This window comes from Alosa alosa, chromosome 10, assembly GCF_017589495.1.
Source record: "Alosa alosa isolate M-15738 ecotype Scorff River chromosome 10, AALO_Geno_1.1, whole genome shotgun sequence".
NCBI classification, from domain to species: Eukaryota; Metazoa; Chordata; class Actinopteri; order Clupeiformes; family Clupeidae; genus Alosa; species Alosa alosa.
In genome coordinates, this window is record NC_063198.1 from 13,714,127 (window position 1) to 13,733,158 (window position 19,032).

The window sequence follows — 19,032 nt, forward strand, 5'->3', positions numbered from 1 at the left end:
ATATAACAAAAAAAAAAGTATGGATATGATTTCCATCATCATGTTTGCTCTCAGTAAAATAGATGTTCTTTTGGTTGTTTTAAAAGTCTGCTCTCTTTTTTTCATGATTTCTTCCACGTTAAAATGTTAACAATGTTAACAGTAATCGAATCCCTCTGTTCCCACTCTCTCGGTCTCAGTGGAAAATGAAGTGCTGCCCATGTGACTCACGCAACCCTCAGGCCAGACATGCGCACACCATTCAGAACGTTCTCTCCACAGCTGGTGAGCAGCGGTGGTGGATGTCCAGGAAAGGTGAGACAGACTTCCACAGATAGGTCTTATGTCATACAGCTGGATTCATTCAGCTCCATAGATACATCATTCACTCTTCCCTACCAGCATTACACTCTTGATAAATCTAAGAAAGGAAAACACGTGAACCTCAGTGTGTGATAATACTACTTTATTAAAATGCTACTGATGACTCTGAACTGATGATATCCAAGGATTGATGGCCCCCTAAAAACTCATGTGTTATTCCTCCTTCCCATTCCTCCTTTCTAGATACCAGTCCCGTATCTATTCAGTTTGACCTGCCGCACATGTTTCAGCTGGACAACCTCATTATGAGTTTCAAGGTAAGGTACCACATTTCCTGCCATTTTAAATCCTGGGTCTGGACAGCATCTCTACTTCACCAGTGTTTCTTATTCCTTTCTTTTTCTGTTCATTGCCTGGACTGTCTGACAATATTGACAGTCGGTACTTATCCAGAAGTGCTGGAAATTCATGAATGGTTTTTATTTGCGCTGCAGGGCCCACGGCCTGATGCCTTGGTGATTGAGAGGACCACCGATGGAGGACGCACCTGGCAGCCTGCCCGCTACATGGCCACCGACTGTCGCTCCAGCTTCCCCCAGGTCCTACAGCCCAGGGGCACCAGGCCTAACCCAGGCCCAGCCCTCGGGGAAGCCTCCTGCTACACACTCTCCCCACCCCCCGCAAACCCATACGTGGACCAGAAGGTGAGAGGGGACAGAGAATTAACCCTAGACACCGAAGCAATTGCATACTAGTGTGATGAAGTAAAGGAAGAGGAGGCACTATTATAGATTAGGTTAATGTTTACAAAAGAAGATGAAAATCAAGTAAAGATTGTGTGTACATACAGCTCAATCAAACCATTTGATTACACGAGTTGCTATAGAGAAGCTATTCTACAGTAGGGATTAGACTAACTCCTTGACTTACAACATTTTTATTTTATTTTGCTTTATTTACTCTCTTCTCACTCACTCTCTTTTTTCTTGTCTCTATTGTAGATATATTTCAGTCCCCTTCGGCAGTATTCTGAACTTAACTACCCCAACAGTTATAAAATTGAAGGTAAGATTTCACCGTTATCTAGTCGGGAACAAAGACAAGCTGAATTGCCCATCTAAGCTGGTACCTTTAAACTCTGGGTTGCCTCCCACACAATGCTTCTCCATGTGCTGCACATTGGTGTGTTAAGGGTGAATGATTGTAATTTTGATATCACAGATTAATGAAGACCGAGTCAGGCAATGGTAGGAAAAATCAGAAACAGAGTTTTATTCACAATGATGCACATCAAGGGAGACAACATGACTTCACACAAAGATCCACTAGCTGCCCTAATTAGACAAGGAAATAATCAGGGTTTAAGTATCCTTTCGAGTTGACAGGAGATGGGGTTGGTCATCCCATGACAAACGTAACTGAAGCATGTTTAGAGTCGACTTTTGAAGAAATTGAAGTTCGTAACAACAGTCCCTGATTAGTGCCAATCTGGCAATCCGGAGCAGATACAGTTGCTACTGATGCAGGGGATGCACCCATGCAGAATAGTGAAACACAATATTCCCCCTTATCTCTAAGGACATAGTCACACAGAGAAATACTCAGGGACAGTACAGGAACAGAATGAAAGAAAAACAATAGCCTAATGTCAAATGTCGAGGAACACATAACAGCTAACATTAACTAATTCTTCTATCCAACCATAATTCTGACTGTTAACCTAAGGACACAAGAAACATAAAAAAAAGACATAAACTACTTATGAATATTAAAATCATTAAGACATTAATTCAGATTTCAATACTCTCACACATGAACTGAATCTTGATGTTGTTAAATCCATACTTAAACTGACTGAATCAACATGCACTCTGTGTGACTGCAGCCGTGTCTGGCTTCAACGGCCTTCGGATTAACCTCACCCAGCTGGGCCAGGTGGCCAATATGCCCGGCCGCTCTCTCAGCCGCTACTTCGCCCTCAGGGAGATGAGAGTGATTGGCACCTGCTTCTGCCACGGCCATGCCAACCGCTGCCTGCCCGTCACCAACAGCAACCAGCTGCCCGAAACACAGGTATGTATTTATGGCAAACCAGATACCAACTTTAAAGCCTCTTATAGATACTGTATTCGTGCCCACTGTCTGCCATGTTAGGCTTGAAACTTTAACCGGGTATACTGTCACAGTGTATAGCGATCAGTTATATTTGATTTACATGCATTACAAATATAATGTGTGTTCTTTTCCCAGTTCATTTCCACTATGCAAATACTGTAAGTAAGTAAAATGTGTGTGTGTGTGTGTGTGTGTGTGTGTTACAGGTAAATGCCAGGTGTGAGTGCCAACACAACACTGTGGGCATGAACTGTGAACGCTGTGCTGACCTGTTTAATGACATTCCCTGGAAACCAGCTGGGGAAAACAGTCCTAACATCTGTCAACGTAAGCGCTCGTTTATTGAACATACATTTGTTGAAACTTTTCTTATTCTTATTATCACCTTCCAATAGAATCAGTCTAATCAGTTCACTTTTCTGTTCTCTCACTGTTGCCCCCTGCAGGCTGTGAGTGTAATAACCATGCCCAGCGCTGCCGCTTTGACCCGGTCCGTTACGAGGCCACCAACAGGGTTAGTGGAGGAGTGTGTGAGAACTGTCTGCACCACACCACCGGATCCAACTGTGAGCGCTGCGCACCCAACTACTACCCCAACCCCTACAGCAGTATGGACCGACCGGACGCCTGCCTCCGTAAGTCCGCATGGTGCTCCACTCCACCAAATGTTTTTTTATATTCTGTAATTTTACTAAGCTTTGTTAAAATCCTATTACTCCTCTTCTCAATCTGTGTTATTGTGGTGGTGAACATATTTAATCCACTGGCATAAAATCAACGCCATCTAACGAGTTAACGAGATGATAACCAATGATTGGACTGAATAGATAATCCAGTGTGCGTTAACAACTGATATCAGAAAGGTTCCTTTCCTTTCCTTAATATAACTTATACAGCTGTTGTATGTCTGTCGTCTGTCTTTTCTGTTTTGCTGTATTTTATGTTAACCTCTTCAATTCCCCTCCATTCCTCTTGGGGGCGCAGGTTGCAGCTGCAATGCAGCAGGCTCTGAGAATGGAGGCCAGTGTGGTGGTAATAATGGTGCCTGCCGCTGCAAGGCCAATGTGGAAGGACCCAACTGTGACCGCTGCAAGAGTGGCTACTACGGCCTGAGTGCCAGTAACCCCCTGGGCTGCTCCAGTGAGTCTCCTTCAATATTCACGAAAAGTCTTTGGTTCTGGGTTGATCTATCTAGGCCTACTGAGAATCATCTATGTATGTGTATGTGTGTGTGTGTGTGTGTGTGTGTGTGTGTGTGTGTGTGTGTGTGTGTGTGTGTGTATGTGTGTGTGTGTGTGTGTGTGTGTGTGTGTGTGTTTGACTTCCATAAATGTAATTAATATGTACATGTCTGTACTGTACGTTTCCATGTATGTTAGTGCTCGTTTATCTCTATGTACTATATATGTTTGCTTTCATACATTGACACTATTGTTTGTGTTCAGAGTGCGACTGTGCTGTTGCGGGCTCCCGCTATCAGTCCTGTGATCCGGTGACAGGGCAGTGCCCATGCCTGCCCAATGTCCAGGGCATGAACTGCGACCGTTGTGCTGTTGGCTTCTGGAACCCCAACTCCCCCAGCGGCTGCCAGCCCTGCGATTGCCACCCCACCAACGCCATCGGAGACACCTGCGATCAGGTAAGGAGCTGTCTTCACACACACACACACACACACACAGTATAGTACAGTAAAGTGTGTATAGCACAATAGCTCCATAAAGTGGATGTAAATATTTATCACAGAGTTATGACAGCATATGTCAGTATTCTGTAACTCTACACATATGTTACGGAAATCAGTAACAGAATGATATAGCAAACAGTATTGCTTGGGTTGAATATCTGTGTTTTGTTGTGATTCCATCTTATTCTGTTTTTGTGTGCTGTCCCACAGCTGACTGGTCAGTGCCAGTGCCGATCAGGTTTTGCTGGCCGCGCTTGCTCAGGTTGCCCAGACTTATACTATGGTGATCCCAACACAGGCTGCCGAGGTTGGTAACTATGTCAACGTTACTTTTGAACGGCTACTTACAACGGCTGAAGTTTACAGCACCTGTGTACTAATTGAATATTGGCCTAGGAGATTGGTAAAAACTCTCTCCCTCTCTCTCTCTCTCTCTCTCTCCTCTCCCTCTCCCCCAGTTTGCCAATGTGACCCACAGGGCACTGCCAGCTGTGACCAGCGCACCGGCGCTTGTGTGTGCTTCCCCGGCGTGACTGGCGTGCGCTGTGACTCCTGCAGCCGCGGCCGCTGTGAGAACTTCCCCAACTGCCCCACCTGTCCCTCCTGTTTCTTTGACCTGGATGCCCAGCTGGGTAACCTCTTCCTGACCGTGCGGCGGCTTTCCGACTCCATCCCTGGCCGAGGTGACAGCTCCGGGCCACTCCCGGGAAACCTGGGTCTGCGCTTCAGTGCCCTGGAGGACTCCCTGAGGGTCATCCGCGAGCAGCTGGCTCTCCCAACCGACTCCACAGACAAACTGGACCGGAACCTCAGAGAGCTGAGCAGACTCAGGTGAGTACAGTGACTGTAGATAAACTCTGATTAGTTCTAATGAGGTTGGACCTTGTTACCTTGACCTTGCCCCTGGCCATATCATGCAACCCCCACCCAAAAAAAAAATCTAAACAAACTGCTCCTTATTTATTAATTATTACAGGAGAACATGACATTGAAAGGCATTGATTTACTTGAGTTGGTTGCAGTCTCGTTGATGTAGTTGAAGTGCATGAAAAAAAGTTACATTTTGTTTTTACAGATATATGTATATGTTTTTTCCCCACTGTGGCAGTATGTGTGACAACACCAACTCCTTTTATAAAACGTCTCTCTAAATCTCTCTCTTCTCCCCTTCACCCTCCCTAGGGACCAGGTGAACAGGCTGACTGGGGACCTCTCTGGCTCCTGGCAGGGCATCGACCTCAAGCCCCAATTGGACGAGCTCCAGCGTCTGCTGGACTCCCTCAGCATCCTCTACAACGCCAAGAAGAACGCCCTGCTGAACTCTGTCACAGACAACAGCAAAGGTCAGCACTGACTGGGCGGTTGCAATCGGGTTTTAACCTTTGGTGAAATGTCTCAGTTTAAACTGTGTGCAACCATTTTGATATTTTAAACTCTTAAACGTAGACATCCTCAAAGCATTTTGTTTGACTGTGGTCAAATTAACCGTAAATACAATAAATGAAAGAAAAAAAGTAGTTGAAATGAAGGTAAGAAAAAGGTCTTAGTGACACTATAACTTTCAGTAGTTATGCAGCAGTGTAATTCCAAATAAACAAACGTGCATACCTGTTTACTGAAATTGAGATGCTTCTCTTATAGGTGCTTTCGATGCCATTAAGAAGGCCTATGAGGACTCTAATGATGCTGTAAAGCAAGCCGAATCCACAGGCAAGACGGTCAAGAACTCATCTGACCTGCGCCAAGATGCTCTGGACATGCAGAACAGGGTCCAACCAGCCAACACCAAGGACCTCAACAAACTGAAGGAGCAGCTGGCTACCAAGCCCAATCTCACCCCGACCGCTGTCCAGGTTAGACCCCTCTTACTATCACTATGGTGACAGTGGTATCAACCCTGTATTTGAACAGATATGTATGTGTGTAGATGAATTCTGCAGGAGGCTCATTTATAGAATAGATCAGAACACTCGGAGGAATGGTACTAATGCCTGTGTGTCTTGTATCTGCAGGTGTGTGGCAGCAAGCGGACTGAGTCCTGTACACCTGAGCAGTGCGATGGCGAGCTCTGCAGTCCCGACTCTGCCCGCTCCTGCCTGCTGGGGGAGGTGTGTGTGGGCGCACTGCCCACTGCAGGGAAAGCCCAGAGGGACACCGAGGATGTGAAGGCCAAACTGCAGGAGCTCAGCCAGAACCTCACCGAGGCCAATGCACAGGTGGGACATGCTTCACCTTTACATCGCTTTTGAGTAAAGAGAGTTTGAGGGGTAGCCGTGGCCTACTGGTTAGCGCTTCAGACTTGTAACCGGAGGGTTGCCAGTTCGAACCCCGACCAGTAGGAACGGTTGAAGTGCCCTCACGGGATCAAAAGAGTATTTATACTTATACATACTTAACTATATATCAATAATGAGTGAACCTACACACATTAAATACACAGACCAAATCACTGTGTGACTGAACTAGGAGAGACACCCAGGGAGCCCACATACTGAAGGAAATTTAGAGACAATGCATATGTGAAGTGAATGAATGTTGAATGGACTGTAGTGTGACCTGTAGAATAAGCTTTGATGTAAATAAGATCAGAAAGATCAGATGTACAGTAGATAAAAGGCAAAATCACAAATCCCTTTTCTTATTGGCTAACAGATGCAGGACACCCAGGAGAAGGCCAATCAGGTGCGACTGACAACCGACGAGATGACCAACCAGATCAAAAAGGCTCGTGACGACCTGGAAGTGGATCTGCAGGAGACCAGAAACTTTGTGAGGCAGCTCAAAGATTTTCTGTCAGGTATGACTTTGTCTTTCTTTGTTTCTGAATTTTCAGAGGAAAATGGCCGAAACGTTAATAAAATATACATTTGGAGCCAGTTCGTGACATTTTATCACCAGACGTCAGCATCTCGTTAATAGTGTTTTGGTGTGCGTTACACTTTGTCTAAATCTGTTTTTGAATCTATCCGTCCATGTGCCATTTTATGATCTATCAATCTATTGATCTATTGATCTATCAATCTATTGATCTGTATGTCTGTCTGTCTGTCTATCTTTTTCACTTGTCCTGTTTCTATCAATCCTCTTGCCCCAGAAAAAGAGTTGTCCATCAAACATGCTGTGGGTGAATTCCATCTAGCTATATATCTGTCTCTGTGTCTGTCTGTCTCACTGTCTGCCTGCTTTTTCACTCCATTCATGTATCCACCATTGTTCCCTGCTCTCTCTTTAGACCCGAGCACAGACCCCAACCGCATTGACGAGGTCAGTGAGGAGATCCTGAATGCCAAGCTCCCTCTCAGCCTGGACGCCCTGAAGAAGAAGCTGCAGGAGCTCCAGGGTCTGGCCGCCGGCCTGCCCGACAGCTCCAAGGTCCTGGAGGAGAGCCAGCCCCAGCTGGACCAGGCGAAGAAGCTTCTGGAAGAGGCCCAGAATGCCAGGTAATGAGCCAGGCACCGTCTAAGACCCTGCAATGCCACATGTCTTGATATCTTTCCAGTACATGGCAGTGGCTCTGTGGGCCCTTATTTGAACGATGTGCAAAGTGCAAAGTCTGAAGTCTAAGTGACGTTTTTTAATAACTAGGCTAAATCAATTTTCAAATGTAACACCATAGACAAGACCTTAACCTGACCTTTAACTGACTACAGAGATTTTATAGGCCTGAAAGGACTTAAAGGGTTTACAGTAAATGCTTTAGTAAAGTTGGATGTGCTGTTTTTCTGCCTGCTGTGACTCAGGGATGCAGCCCGCGGGGTGAAGGACGATGTCGCCGGGTTGCTGGATGGGCTGGCAGAGGTGGAGAGGTCTCTGGATGAGATGGAGGAGAAAGTTGCACAAACCACGACCATCCTTGACGGTGTCAACCCCGAAAAGGTGAGAGATGGCACCATGATTTTAGTGCACCGACAATTGTACACAGAATTGAGTGAAGATCCTGTTTTTTGATGAGTTTAAAATAAAGTTTTGATTTACTTAATTGAGTTCTGTATTCCTATGGCTCAGCTTAAATATCAACTGGTACTGTATGTACAGTTACCTTAGATGTGTATTTATGTATATGTCAATATATATTCATAGTGTTAGTGTTTTATTTGTATCTAAGCATATTATTAGTATAAGTTATTTTGGATGAGAACGGTTGATAAATGGATGAATGTTGTAAGTAAATGTGATGTTCAATCCCCTGTCAGGTTAAAGCTGATTTGGATGAGGCTGTTGGTGGCTTAGGAGAAGTGACCGATACTGTCGGCACCAGTATCCCTGAGGAAATGACTGACCTGAAGGATCTGGCCAAGCATAATGATGAACTGGCACAAAAGGGGCTTGAAGATGCACAGAATGCTCAGAAGGCAGCCGATGACATCACAACGGTGAGGGAGAGGTCACAAGACACAGACATAGTTCACAGGTCAAGCAAATTGCTAAAATAATGTGTATTAATTCCTCTGTGTATGTGTGTGTGTGTGTGTGTGTGTGTGTGTGTGTGTGTGTGTGTGTGTGTGTGTGTTTGTGCTATGTGCAGAACCTTGTGGTTTTGGAGGACAAACTCGAGGAGCTGTTGAAAGCAGCTGAGGATGCTGGGGATGTGGGCGAGGCGGGGAAGACCCTGCAGAAGCTCAAAGAGGACACCAGCAAGCTGCTGAATGAGACGGCCCACATCAAGCAGACCTTAGATGGTAAGCTAGTGCAGCCTGGACAAGCCCCTCTGCATTGCTGTTTGGGAGTCTGAAGCAACACAGAAGAGACTGGTCTTAAGCCACGAGAATATATAATGATTGATGGTGCTTTTTTTGAGGGTGGAATTTGTTTTCCCAATACTTTTTTCAGAACTTCCTAAATATGATGAATAAATATGGCACAGTCACATACTGTTCTTCTGTATATATAATTCTTATAGATTACAGTGACAAGAGAGGTGATAGTGTCTATGTTATGCATATTTCTTGTAACACTAACCATCTCCTTCTTCTTACCCCCCTTTCATTCTCTCTCTCTCTCTCTCTCTCTCTCTCTCTCTCTCTTCTTCACCTGTCCTGTTCCTATCAATCTTCTCCCTCCAGAAAAAGAGTCATCCATCAAACAGGCTGCGGATGAGTTCAATCAGAAGTCCTTGCTTCTGCCTGATCTGGAAGCAAAGGTCCAGAATCTCATTAAAGAAATCCGGAGTGAGGCCGACCTGCACAGCATATGTATAGCATAAGCTCCACCACACCCGCCCTGCCCTGTCCCATCGTCTTGATACTACCATTTATAATAAATAATGTTATTGGTTATTTATGTCACCAAGGTTTTTTGTCAATCTGTCTGGAAAACATTTCATTTGTTATACCATTTTCAGTACTATTGCTGTCACTTTAAACAACCACTGAAACAGAATTCAGATGTTACCTACAGTATTTGTTACTTTTATATGTCCTTGAAATCATTCTAATTAATATATATTCTGTAAATCTGTAATGAGCCTTTTGTGAACCACTCAATAAATGATTATCGTTTGTCTTTATGCATATCCTGTCTGTCAGATATTAACATTTTCTCAGTCACTTTGGTGGATTTTTTTTAGGTGAATCATTATTAACATTTCCACAACAGTAAGGGTGCGAGTTTGACAGCGTATTTTGCCAAAAGTGCATGTACACTGGCCAGACCCAGTCAGATTCCCCACTTAACATTAAACGTCTGATGGACGTGCAGATCACGGGAGTTCTTTATCTTTATCCAAAGATAAAAATAAATCCAAAATTATATTTGATGGTTTTACACTTTTGCAAATAATGACCCATGCCATGAACTAATGCCTACAGTGTATGTTTTGTGGGGACTGTAAAATATATTTGTAAGTGTGAGGCAAGTTTGTAATTTCTTTTTATTTATTTTTTTGTAAATTATTTTCAAAGTTGAAAATAATTTCTAGAGTTTCAAGTTGGAATACACAAACACTAAATTGTTACTATAGTACAGTACATGCAGTGTAACAGTACTGGAGTACCGTTTCCACTTTTTAATGCATCTCAGTGGTGCTACATTGGGTACTTTAATTAACCAGTATAAAGACACAAGGTATTGGAGAATAAATATGTTTAATGACAACAAAATTAGTCCTTTTGTTCCATACAATACTGGGTTTTTTACACATCACTGTGATCTGACCACAGTGTAAGGAGGAGTGCTCCAAGACAGGTCCAGCCTTCCGCAGAGTACCACTACAGCAAACATTCTCAGCATCCTCTACTGTTGCACTCCCCCGGTGAAGAGGTCTGTGATAATCGCATATGGAAGCCATATGTATTGTGTGCAGTATCTACTGTGCTGTCAGTCACACACACTATACAAAAACACACACAAACAAACACATTCATGCAGGATATAGCCACAGGTTGTCAGCCTGTGCAAAAAACTGTCCATTCACACATTTTTTTTTTTTTTTTTGTAAAATTTCTGTACACAGTAGCAAAACTGCAGAAGCCTATCAGCAGTCTTTACTGTAGAAGTGGCACATATATTATCATCCCTCATCTCAAATATGCTGTTAGTCTTTCTCACACGACTATGAATGTTTTCGACCAACACACAGTGGTGTGGCTTACATTTTGCCTTGTTGATGAGTTACAAACATTTAGACCATGCTGAAAAAGTAACAGTCACTGTGCTCAGTGTGAGTATACAAATAACATAAATATATATCATAAATAACAAAGAAGACAAATGATAATGATAAAAATACAACTTGCAAATGTGTAGCATTATGAAAATAAGGTCACAAGCCCTGGAGGGCCACTGATACTTGGTTAAATGACTGAACATTCAGGCATTTGTGTGCTCTCTTTGTTTGCCCTGTTGCCTGGGAAATGAGCTTGCCATCAAGATGTGTGTTACAAGAATGACACACTGTCTTGAACAGACATGAAAACACTCATACAGTAAATAGAGCACCAAAATGTTCTCAGCCATAATATGAATCAACACAGTTCAGTTCAGCCAACCTTGTGTTAAAGACGATACTTTTTCATTCAAGGCAGCTTCAAACACCTGGCTGACACTGAGCATGCTCTGTTATATTTGGGAATGTTCAGCATTGCAGACAACTTTCCTTCCCTTCTTCGGCATTTACAGTAAAATTCAGTTTATACCGTTTACATTTCTCTAAAAGCAGTGTGACGTGTCACACGTTAAAGTGCATATCTGTGTGAAAGCGTTCAAATGGACTGAGAGTCTTTTGTGGAGCGCCTGAATTCATTCGAGTGTTGGGACTGAGCGAACTCCAAATAATTCCTCAAGCTGACTTTCAGTGGATAGTCACTCAGGAGCTTCAACAGCTTAACCACAGGGGCTGCAAAACAGTAAAGAAAATGAATTAAAAACAATAGATGGTGAAGAAAAAAAAACTTTGGGTTTAGGGATGGGTGAAAGTGACTTAATAATGTTATTATTCAATTATAAGGTAATGTAGGTAAATTCTAAAGCTAATATGTATTCAGACATGTTAACGTTAACAGGCAACCAACCTGTCAATCAAAAGTCACATGATCCAGTGTTTGATGATCACATAACAGAACATATCCCTGTCTGCAGAGGTTGACCTATTTGATTAGTCCCTCTCTTCCCACTGCAAAAAAAGAAAAACACAATTACCAGTTGTTAGAAGATAATTAAGCAAAGGAATATGGTAGACAATGAATTTGAAATATTATACTGGATTTTAAATATAACATTGCAACACCAACTACCATATGTGCAGTCTAGCATGTTACAGGCAAACAGCAATCAAAAGTGCAACTGTTTAGATATCCAGTAGGGGGTGCAACACTACCTCTGAGCACTGTCCAGTTGAGGCTCAGACTGGTAAGCGTGTTTGCCGGTCTCAGTGACGACCAGGGCATGCATGGGCTCTGTGTGGCTGGGTTTGAGTGGACACAGGCCCTTTGACACTTCCCCGCTCAGCGGCACACTGACGTGTGGGTTGCCGTTGGAGTCCAGGTGGCTGTCGCGTGGGCCGGGACAGCACATGTCCACCACCTCAATGTCGGGGACGTCACCCGTGGGGGACATTGGGGGATCGTTGTGAGCCAGCTGAAGCTTCTTGAGGTGGTTAACGGCTGTCGCTGCATTAAAGGCTTTCTGTAGAGCCCCCCGACACACACACACACACACACAATTCAGTGCACAATAATATGTATACATAATGTAATCCTGCATCAGTAAAAACTGCAAACACACATAAACTTGGTCATGTCTAAAACGTATGCTTTCTGCTTAATTATATAATGCTGTTTTCTTAATGCTTAATGCTTAATTATATCAAACTGATACAGAAAGATGGAAAGAAAGAAAGAAAGAAATTAAGAAAGAAGAAAGAAAGAAAAAAGAAAGAAAAGTTTGCTGTCTTACCCTCCATCGCGACTGAGCAAAGTTTCTCTGTATCTGCTCACAGACTGACTCGTAGATGTCATTAGTACTCGCTGTCTCTCCAATGATCCTGTAAACACACCACAAACCATAAACACACACCATAAACTGGAGGCTTACAATGCTTAATGCATGAATACATACACACACACACACACACACACACACACACACACACACACACACACACACAAACACACACACACACACACACACACCACCACCACCAACTCACCATGGGTGTAACAGAGCCTGTTCTGTGGTATAGCGTTTTTTAGGATTTTTCTCCATCATGTGTCGGATAAAATCCTTTGCTTTAGGCACAAGAAGAGACCAGGAGGGGAAGTCAGTCAAACATACTCCTCACACTTAGCCAGTGCATTTCAAGTTAGTCTATAATTAGTTTTACTGATTTATTAGTTTACATATACGTAGCTAAGTATATTGTTCCTCTTTAACCTCTTTAAAATGTAATCTTGCAAGATGCCATAATGGTAGTTAAAATAGAGACTTGTTTGTCTTTTACATTCAGTGGTGAGAGCTGCCAAGAGTACTGCCCAATAGGGCACAGGAAAAAGGACAAAGAGGGACCGGAGGTAGTTACCTGATTCTGAGATCTCATCCCAGTAAGGAGAATGGAAGGCGTACTCTGCCTTCATGATCTTAGAGAACAGCTTGGTCTCGTTGTCCTCATAAAAAGGAGGATAGCCACAGAGCCTAATATACAAGCAGACAGAGAGAGAGAGAAAATGAGTGAGAGTAGGAAAAACAAGAATCATTATAAAGTAATTTATTTGAAGTGTTTTTTTTTTTGTGTGTGTGTGTGTGTGTGTGTGTGTGTGTGTGTGTGTGTGTGTGTGTGTGTGTGTGTGTGTGTGTGTGTGTGAGAGAGAGAGGGAGAGAAAGACTCACAAGATGTATGCAATGACTCCAATGGACCAGCAGTCGACTGCCTTATTGTATGGTTTCTGTGCCAAGACCTCTGGGGCTGAAGGGTCAAAAGGTCATGCAGGTCAGATGGTGTAAAACAGCCAGACGGAAATATAAAAATATTCCTAGCAGCAGTGATCCAATATGAACATCCCATGAAATCTTACTCTTAATGTCAGGCCCTTAAATTGTGTGTTTATGGTTTGTAATATCTGAAATACTTGTTAAACATAACAACACTCTTTACCGTAGGCGACTATTGAAATCTAAATGCTGCTGCACTCTACATATGTGATTTTATTTAGTCTCCTAGTGTATTCGTACCAACGTATCCAGGGGTGCCACAGCGAGTAGACATCACACCGTGGTCAGACATCTTGGACAGACCAAAGTCGCTGATCATGATCTTGGCATCTTCGTCAGGGTTGTGGTACAGCAGGTTCTCTGGTTTCAGATCCCTGTGAACTATGCTGTTCTTGTGAAGGTAGCTGACCGCTTCCAACACTTGTCTGATGACATGACTGGCATCCTTCTCCGTGTACATGCCCCGGTCAATGATCCGGTCAAACAGCTCTCCTCCGGAAACCCTGTGGGATGGACAGAGGGAGACAGAGGGACGGTCACCCCAGAAATATACAGTTAAGATGCTCAGAGTTGCTCAATTCTCAGTTCTTGACTGCTTACAGTGATGGCCTTTTGTGGCCACTGCTTAGAGGGCACAGTGTATCCACACAAAGAGACCTTAAGTGATTCAGAGGTTGAGGAGGGGACTTTGATTGAAAAGTACTTACAGCTCCATGACGAGGTAGTAGTGTGTCCGGGTCTCATAGAAGTCATGCAGACCAATGACATTGGAATGCTTGATGCTGAAAAACAGTCAGACAGTGCCTGTCAAGCCTCCACAAATCTGCACCTGTACTCTGTACATTGTGACGCACAAATGTAAACAAGTGTTTTGGGCCCCTTTACAAGACCCATTGTAAGACCCATTTGTTTGTCCTATTTACCTTCTGAGCACGTTGATTTCATTCTCTAGGTTGCTGTGATGGAGCAGCTTCTTTTTCACACACTTCAGTGCGTAGAAATTTCCAGTCTTCTTCTCTTTGACCAGGAACACTTGAGAGAACGAGCCCCTGCACAGACACATTAGGAATGGAGGCAGTCAGCGTCTCGTGAAGAACATCAGGCAGACATGCACAAAAAATAGAGACTGATGGATATTAGTCCATTTCAGATTGTATAATACATTTTATTTGAATGGGGTCAACAGAAATGGATGTTAACTCAGGGTTGGGATAAATCGATTTGTAATCTAAATTTTGAGGGAAACCAGGCTCAAAAAGAGGTAAGAGAATTAAGGAGAGGTCTGCCTTAGCTGTCCCCATTTTGGTCATAAGCACTTGCTCAGAGACTGGTCAGAAATATTTATAAAGACATGTAAGCCTTTTAGGACATTCGCTAAGAACACACTGAGGAAAGCCTGTTAAAGGGATACTTCACCGATTAGCATTAAGCTTTGTATCAGTCAAATGATCGTTCTTCCCTCCCTCATGTCCCCCGAGACGAGAGATATCTGTATTTTTTGTCTGGAAAAAAACCTCCAATGATGCAAAAATCATAATTTTGCCTCATCTGAGGTTTTTTTGGCCAGAGGCTGGAGACTACATTGGCTACTTCCTGGGGGAGTTGCTTGGTAGGGCAGCGAAGAGCATTGAAAAGCAGGGAATTCTGGGAGTTGTTGGCTTTAATCCGCATGAACCAAAAATACATTTTTGGCTTTTTCTCGGTCAAGAAGGCACTGACTTCAATGATGACCCCACATTTCTAATACATAAATGACTTAATTTAAATACACATTCATCTGTTGGGGTGGGGTGGGGTCAAGAGTTGCGCATGGGCCATGTTACTCTGAAACTTAGTCATGTTGATTTCATTTTGTTGATTTAAATGCATGAACTGTGAGCCAAATACGCTAGAGTATTTGGATATAAGAGTATTTGGCCCCCTTAAAAGTAAAATTAAGAGTGTAGAAAATGCAAAACTCTGAATGAACTGATCTGAATCTGTTCATAGATGACTTGACAGGCTTTCAGTTGTCTTCAGCACCACCCTAGTCTTTTCATATGGAGGCATACTGTACAAGGTCCTTTGGCCCCAAACAGACCAGCATTCCCTCATACTCACACACACACACACACACGCATATATATAGATAAACAATCATGAAAACATCATTTAATACATCTATGTTAATGCGGATAGCTATGCATCCTTACAACTGGTATCTTTCTCTCTCTGTCATATGTATACAGTATGTAAACATAGACAAATGCCTGGACAACAAATGGCCTGGTTTCCACAATAACACACTGCCTGCTCCACTGCAGAATCAGCTGCTAACTGACCAGCAGTCAGTTTGTTGTTAGGGTTGTTACCAAGAAAAAGTAACAAATTACTCAATACTAACATAAGAAACAGCAATGCATGACTTTGGCTACTTTCTCCTTGTGGAAAGTAATTTCATTACACTTCCTATTATATTACGTTTGCATTATTCCACAACATTGGCTAATCGACAATACACAAATTCCATCTTTTATGCTAGTTAGTAAATAAAACCCAGCCCAAAACATAGTAGTGCTCTTACATGTGTATAATTACTAGAGTGATTACAAAGTGATTTTTAAATGAATGTGGCAATGTAAAACAAATGTGAAGTGATTAAAGTAATGCATTGCTTTGTAATGTTTTGGCCTACACCCACACACACAGACTTTCTTTGTTAACTCAGACTTTCTTTAAATTCCTCTGTTTTCACACATACAGATTTGAACACACGCACACACACACACACACACACACACACACACACACACACACACACACACACACACAGACTTAGAGACACCTGAGTAATCAGTGCTAGGATGTTCTTCCCTTGCTGGCTGACGTCAGAGCTCACAGGTCCAGGTCATGCCTCTCATTCAAAGACAGACAGACTGGATCTGTGGCCAGCCCTGTCATCTAATTCTCATATCTCGCCAAAACTTACAGTATTGTATCTCTACTGTATCAATGAATAAACTATACTATTAAAACTAGAATTTTCATTAAAAATGTAATATACAATGTAATACAAGATTTTTGATCTAAAATCTAAAAACTCTAAAATGATCTCACTATTGTTCTTCAGTGATCCCACACACACACACACACACACACACACACACACACACAGACAGGGAAATATAATTTGTTCTCGCCATTTGCTACAGCTGAATTCAACACTCATACACACATCCTTAACGACCCATTCCAAACACAAACACAAACACACACACACACACTGTAGTAATCCCTTCGTTTATCAGTGCTAGGATGTTCTTCCCTCCCTGAGTGACGTCAGCCTCCACAGGCACGGGTCAAGCCTCTCATTCATCCCTGAGTACTGTAAGAGGTATGAGCTGTGCTGAAGGCTATAAGCTGCTTGGAAGGGGGCAGAGAGAACCGTCGGCTTGCCTCCATACAGCACGGATAGCTTTGAGATGGCCTGAACCTGAACACTCTGAGCCTGGAAGGTGTCGGCTGTCCCAGAGTGGTCAAAGTTGTTTGTGATGTGTGGCAACAAGGCAACAATCCATTGGTCGTAGTAGTCCTCTTATCTGCCTGTTTTTTCTTCTTTTTTGTCTTTGTTGTTCTTTTAATGTTGATTAAATATGTCTTCTATTAATTAAGTTTTGTTCATCTTGTTTTGAGAAATGTGTTTCATTGGAAAAAGACTTCTTTGAAAGGCTCCTGTACATTCTCAAACTGTTGTGATACATCCAGTACATACTGTACCTACATAACACGGTTACATGTTCCTCTCCATCAGGACTGACACATAATGGATCGATTCAGGGCATCATTGACAAAAATGGCTGATCTGCTAATCCCAATTGTAGCCATGACTAGGGATTATCCAGCTGGCAAAGAAGGCCTCTATCCTGTAAAGAGAAATGGCTCTCACGGACACCCAACCAATCTGGTAAGGTTCTCTGACCTTTTGTAGCAGAGTGCAACCTCAAGACTAATCCATGAATTAATTGAATTGAATGACTGAATTTCCAAGAATGTGAGAACAACCAAGTGTCTGAGAAGAGCAGCAGATAAAATACTGCTAAATAGCAGATAAAATATACTGCTTATAACCAAATGTGAATGGCTTTCTATTCAAGGACCCCAAGAGAAAAGAACTTGGTACTTACGATCCCAGAACTTCTCTGAAGTCAAATAGGTCCTTGATGTTGTTGATGACTTTTTTCCAGTTGCCGTGAATCTCCTTACGACCCATGATAGCTCAAAGGTTAATTTTGACTCCTGCAGTGATGAAACATGGTGTCATGTTGTTGCACGATAAATTTCAAATTCTTACTGTCCAGATTTAGGCATGTTGTGCCTTATCATGTCTCTGATATACCTGCTAACTACTTGCATTTCAGTGAAACATTCTCTTGAGCCTGTAGGGTATGACAGTAACAGTGGGCTACCACTAAAATATTCACATCTGGAGGGCTATGAAATATACTTTGAAACCCTAGTGTTATATAAAATGTCTTCCATGAGCAGCTAAGGGAAGCTTTTTTTAACCTCTCACTTAGGGAAAGAGGAAAGGAGAGGATAAGCCTTTCATATTTGACTCTCCTCCAGTTTCTATGCCCCCCTCCCAGTTTGAAACAAAGATTAGGTGTAATCTGGGTTGCTCTATACTGGCACAACCCCCTGGGTCGATGACCCGAAATCTTCACCAACCAGTCAGTCACTCTTAGTGTTAAATAAGCAACTTATGTCATATTTAGGTATCAGGTAGCCTACCGTTTATGTTACATCAACATTAGTAAATTCAACTATATTGCAATTATAAGAAAACAGTTACACAGTCTTCAACATAGTGCTTGATTATTGACAATTTTCTATTTGATTAGCAAGCCAATGACAGACTATGAAAAAAGACTAGCCCAAACACATTTCAAAGACAACCATTAGCCTACATTGTGGCTTGAATAATAAAACCAAAGCTGACATAATTCCAATAAGAATACAAAAGACATGTAAACTCTCACATCTATCTTGACTATCATTTCTTACTTTAGGCTACTATACTTAAAACAAAAAGAACACTGTACCTGCGGTTGTGAAGGAGCGGCACTGGCTGAGGCAGGCTATAGATGTAACTACCCAATGTTCCAGGGCAGCCGCTGCCTCTTCTCAGCTTGCAGCGGGGAGGAGTCTATCACATCAGGTCACCTGAGATGATCTTACCACATCGCTTATCAGATGCTGACCTGTCCATTATAGGTCTAAATCCAGGACAGATATATCTCCGGCGTGAGAAACATCTGTATCGTGGGAAAGTTTCAGAATTTTGATTATACAAAAATACAATTTCACTTTTTCCTAAACATGGTCCTAGAGGAGATATGTATATTCTCATCAAATTGATTAATTATTTCCCTTAATTCATATTTAAAATAATTGACTCGTGGCGTGGCCAATTAGGCCTACACAATTATCTGTCTCACGCGAGTTATTAGGCCTATTTGCAGACAGGT

The 19,032-nt window shown here is 42.6% G+C and overlaps 2 protein-coding genes across 2 annotated transcripts in view; one reads left to right on the forward strand and one right to left on the reverse strand.

The window, feature by feature from the left end:
- lamb3 (laminin subunit beta 3) overlaps positions 1-9,612 on the forward strand; it is a 15,397-nt gene extending 5,785 nt beyond the window's left edge. Inside the window, exons 4-23 of the mRNA XM_048255726.1 lie at positions 180-294; positions 547-620; positions 798-1,007; positions 1,305-1,368; positions 2,189-2,376; positions 2,625-2,745; positions 2,865-3,053; positions 3,403-3,558; positions 3,864-4,057; positions 4,313-4,409; positions 4,561-4,933; positions 5,285-5,445; positions 5,744-5,955; positions 6,115-6,318; positions 6,755-6,899; positions 7,335-7,542; positions 7,843-7,978; positions 8,296-8,475; positions 8,628-8,781; positions 9,166-9,612. Of these exons, the coding sequence (XP_048111683.1) occupies positions 180-294; positions 547-620; positions 798-1,007; positions 1,305-1,368; positions 2,189-2,376; positions 2,625-2,745; positions 2,865-3,053; positions 3,403-3,558; positions 3,864-4,057; positions 4,313-4,409; positions 4,561-4,933; positions 5,285-5,445; positions 5,744-5,955; positions 6,115-6,318; positions 6,755-6,899; positions 7,335-7,542; positions 7,843-7,978; positions 8,296-8,475; positions 8,628-8,781; positions 9,166-9,305 (3,321 nt within the window). The 3' untranslated portion in view covers positions 9,306-9,612. The remainder of the gene's footprint in view (positions 1-179; positions 295-546; positions 621-797; positions 1,008-1,304; positions 1,369-2,188; positions 2,377-2,624; positions 2,746-2,864; positions 3,054-3,402; positions 3,559-3,863; positions 4,058-4,312; positions 4,410-4,560; positions 4,934-5,284; positions 5,446-5,743; positions 5,956-6,114; positions 6,319-6,754; positions 6,900-7,334; positions 7,543-7,842; positions 7,979-8,295; positions 8,476-8,627; positions 8,782-9,165) is intronic.
- A 556-nt stretch (positions 9,613-10,168) lies between these two features.
- On the reverse strand, positions 10,169-18,720 carry camk1ga (calcium/calmodulin-dependent protein kinase IGa). The gene is made up of 12 exons (XM_048255727.1): positions 18,607-18,720; positions 17,689-17,800; positions 14,449-14,574; positions 14,233-14,307; positions 13,766-14,028; positions 13,424-13,499; positions 13,116-13,228; positions 12,747-12,825; positions 12,494-12,581; positions 11,916-12,223; positions 11,611-11,711; positions 10,169-11,435 (listed from the first exon to the last, which is right to left on the reverse strand). The coding sequence occupies exons 2-11, from the start codon at positions 17,772-17,774 to the stop codon at positions 11,648-11,650; spliced, it is 1,278 nt and encodes a 425-aa protein (XP_048111684.1). The 5' UTR covers positions 17,775-17,800; positions 18,607-18,720; the 3' UTR covers positions 10,169-11,435; positions 11,611-11,647.
- Positions 18,721-19,032: the final 312 nt, after the last annotated feature.

Coding starts and splice junctions, on each gene's coding strand:
- camk1ga (XM_048255727.1), bottom strand. CDS start 17,774: ATGGGTCGTAAGGAGATTCACGGCAACTGGAAAAAAGTCATCAACAAC. Junction 14,308..14,448: donor GAAATCAACGTGCTCAGAAG/GTAAATAGGACA, acceptor ACTGTTTTTCAG/CATCAAGCATTCCAATGTCA. Junction 11,712..11,915: donor CAACTGGACAGTGCTCAGAG/GTAGTGTTGCAC, acceptor CTTTTTTTGCAG/TGGGAAGAGAGGGACTAATC.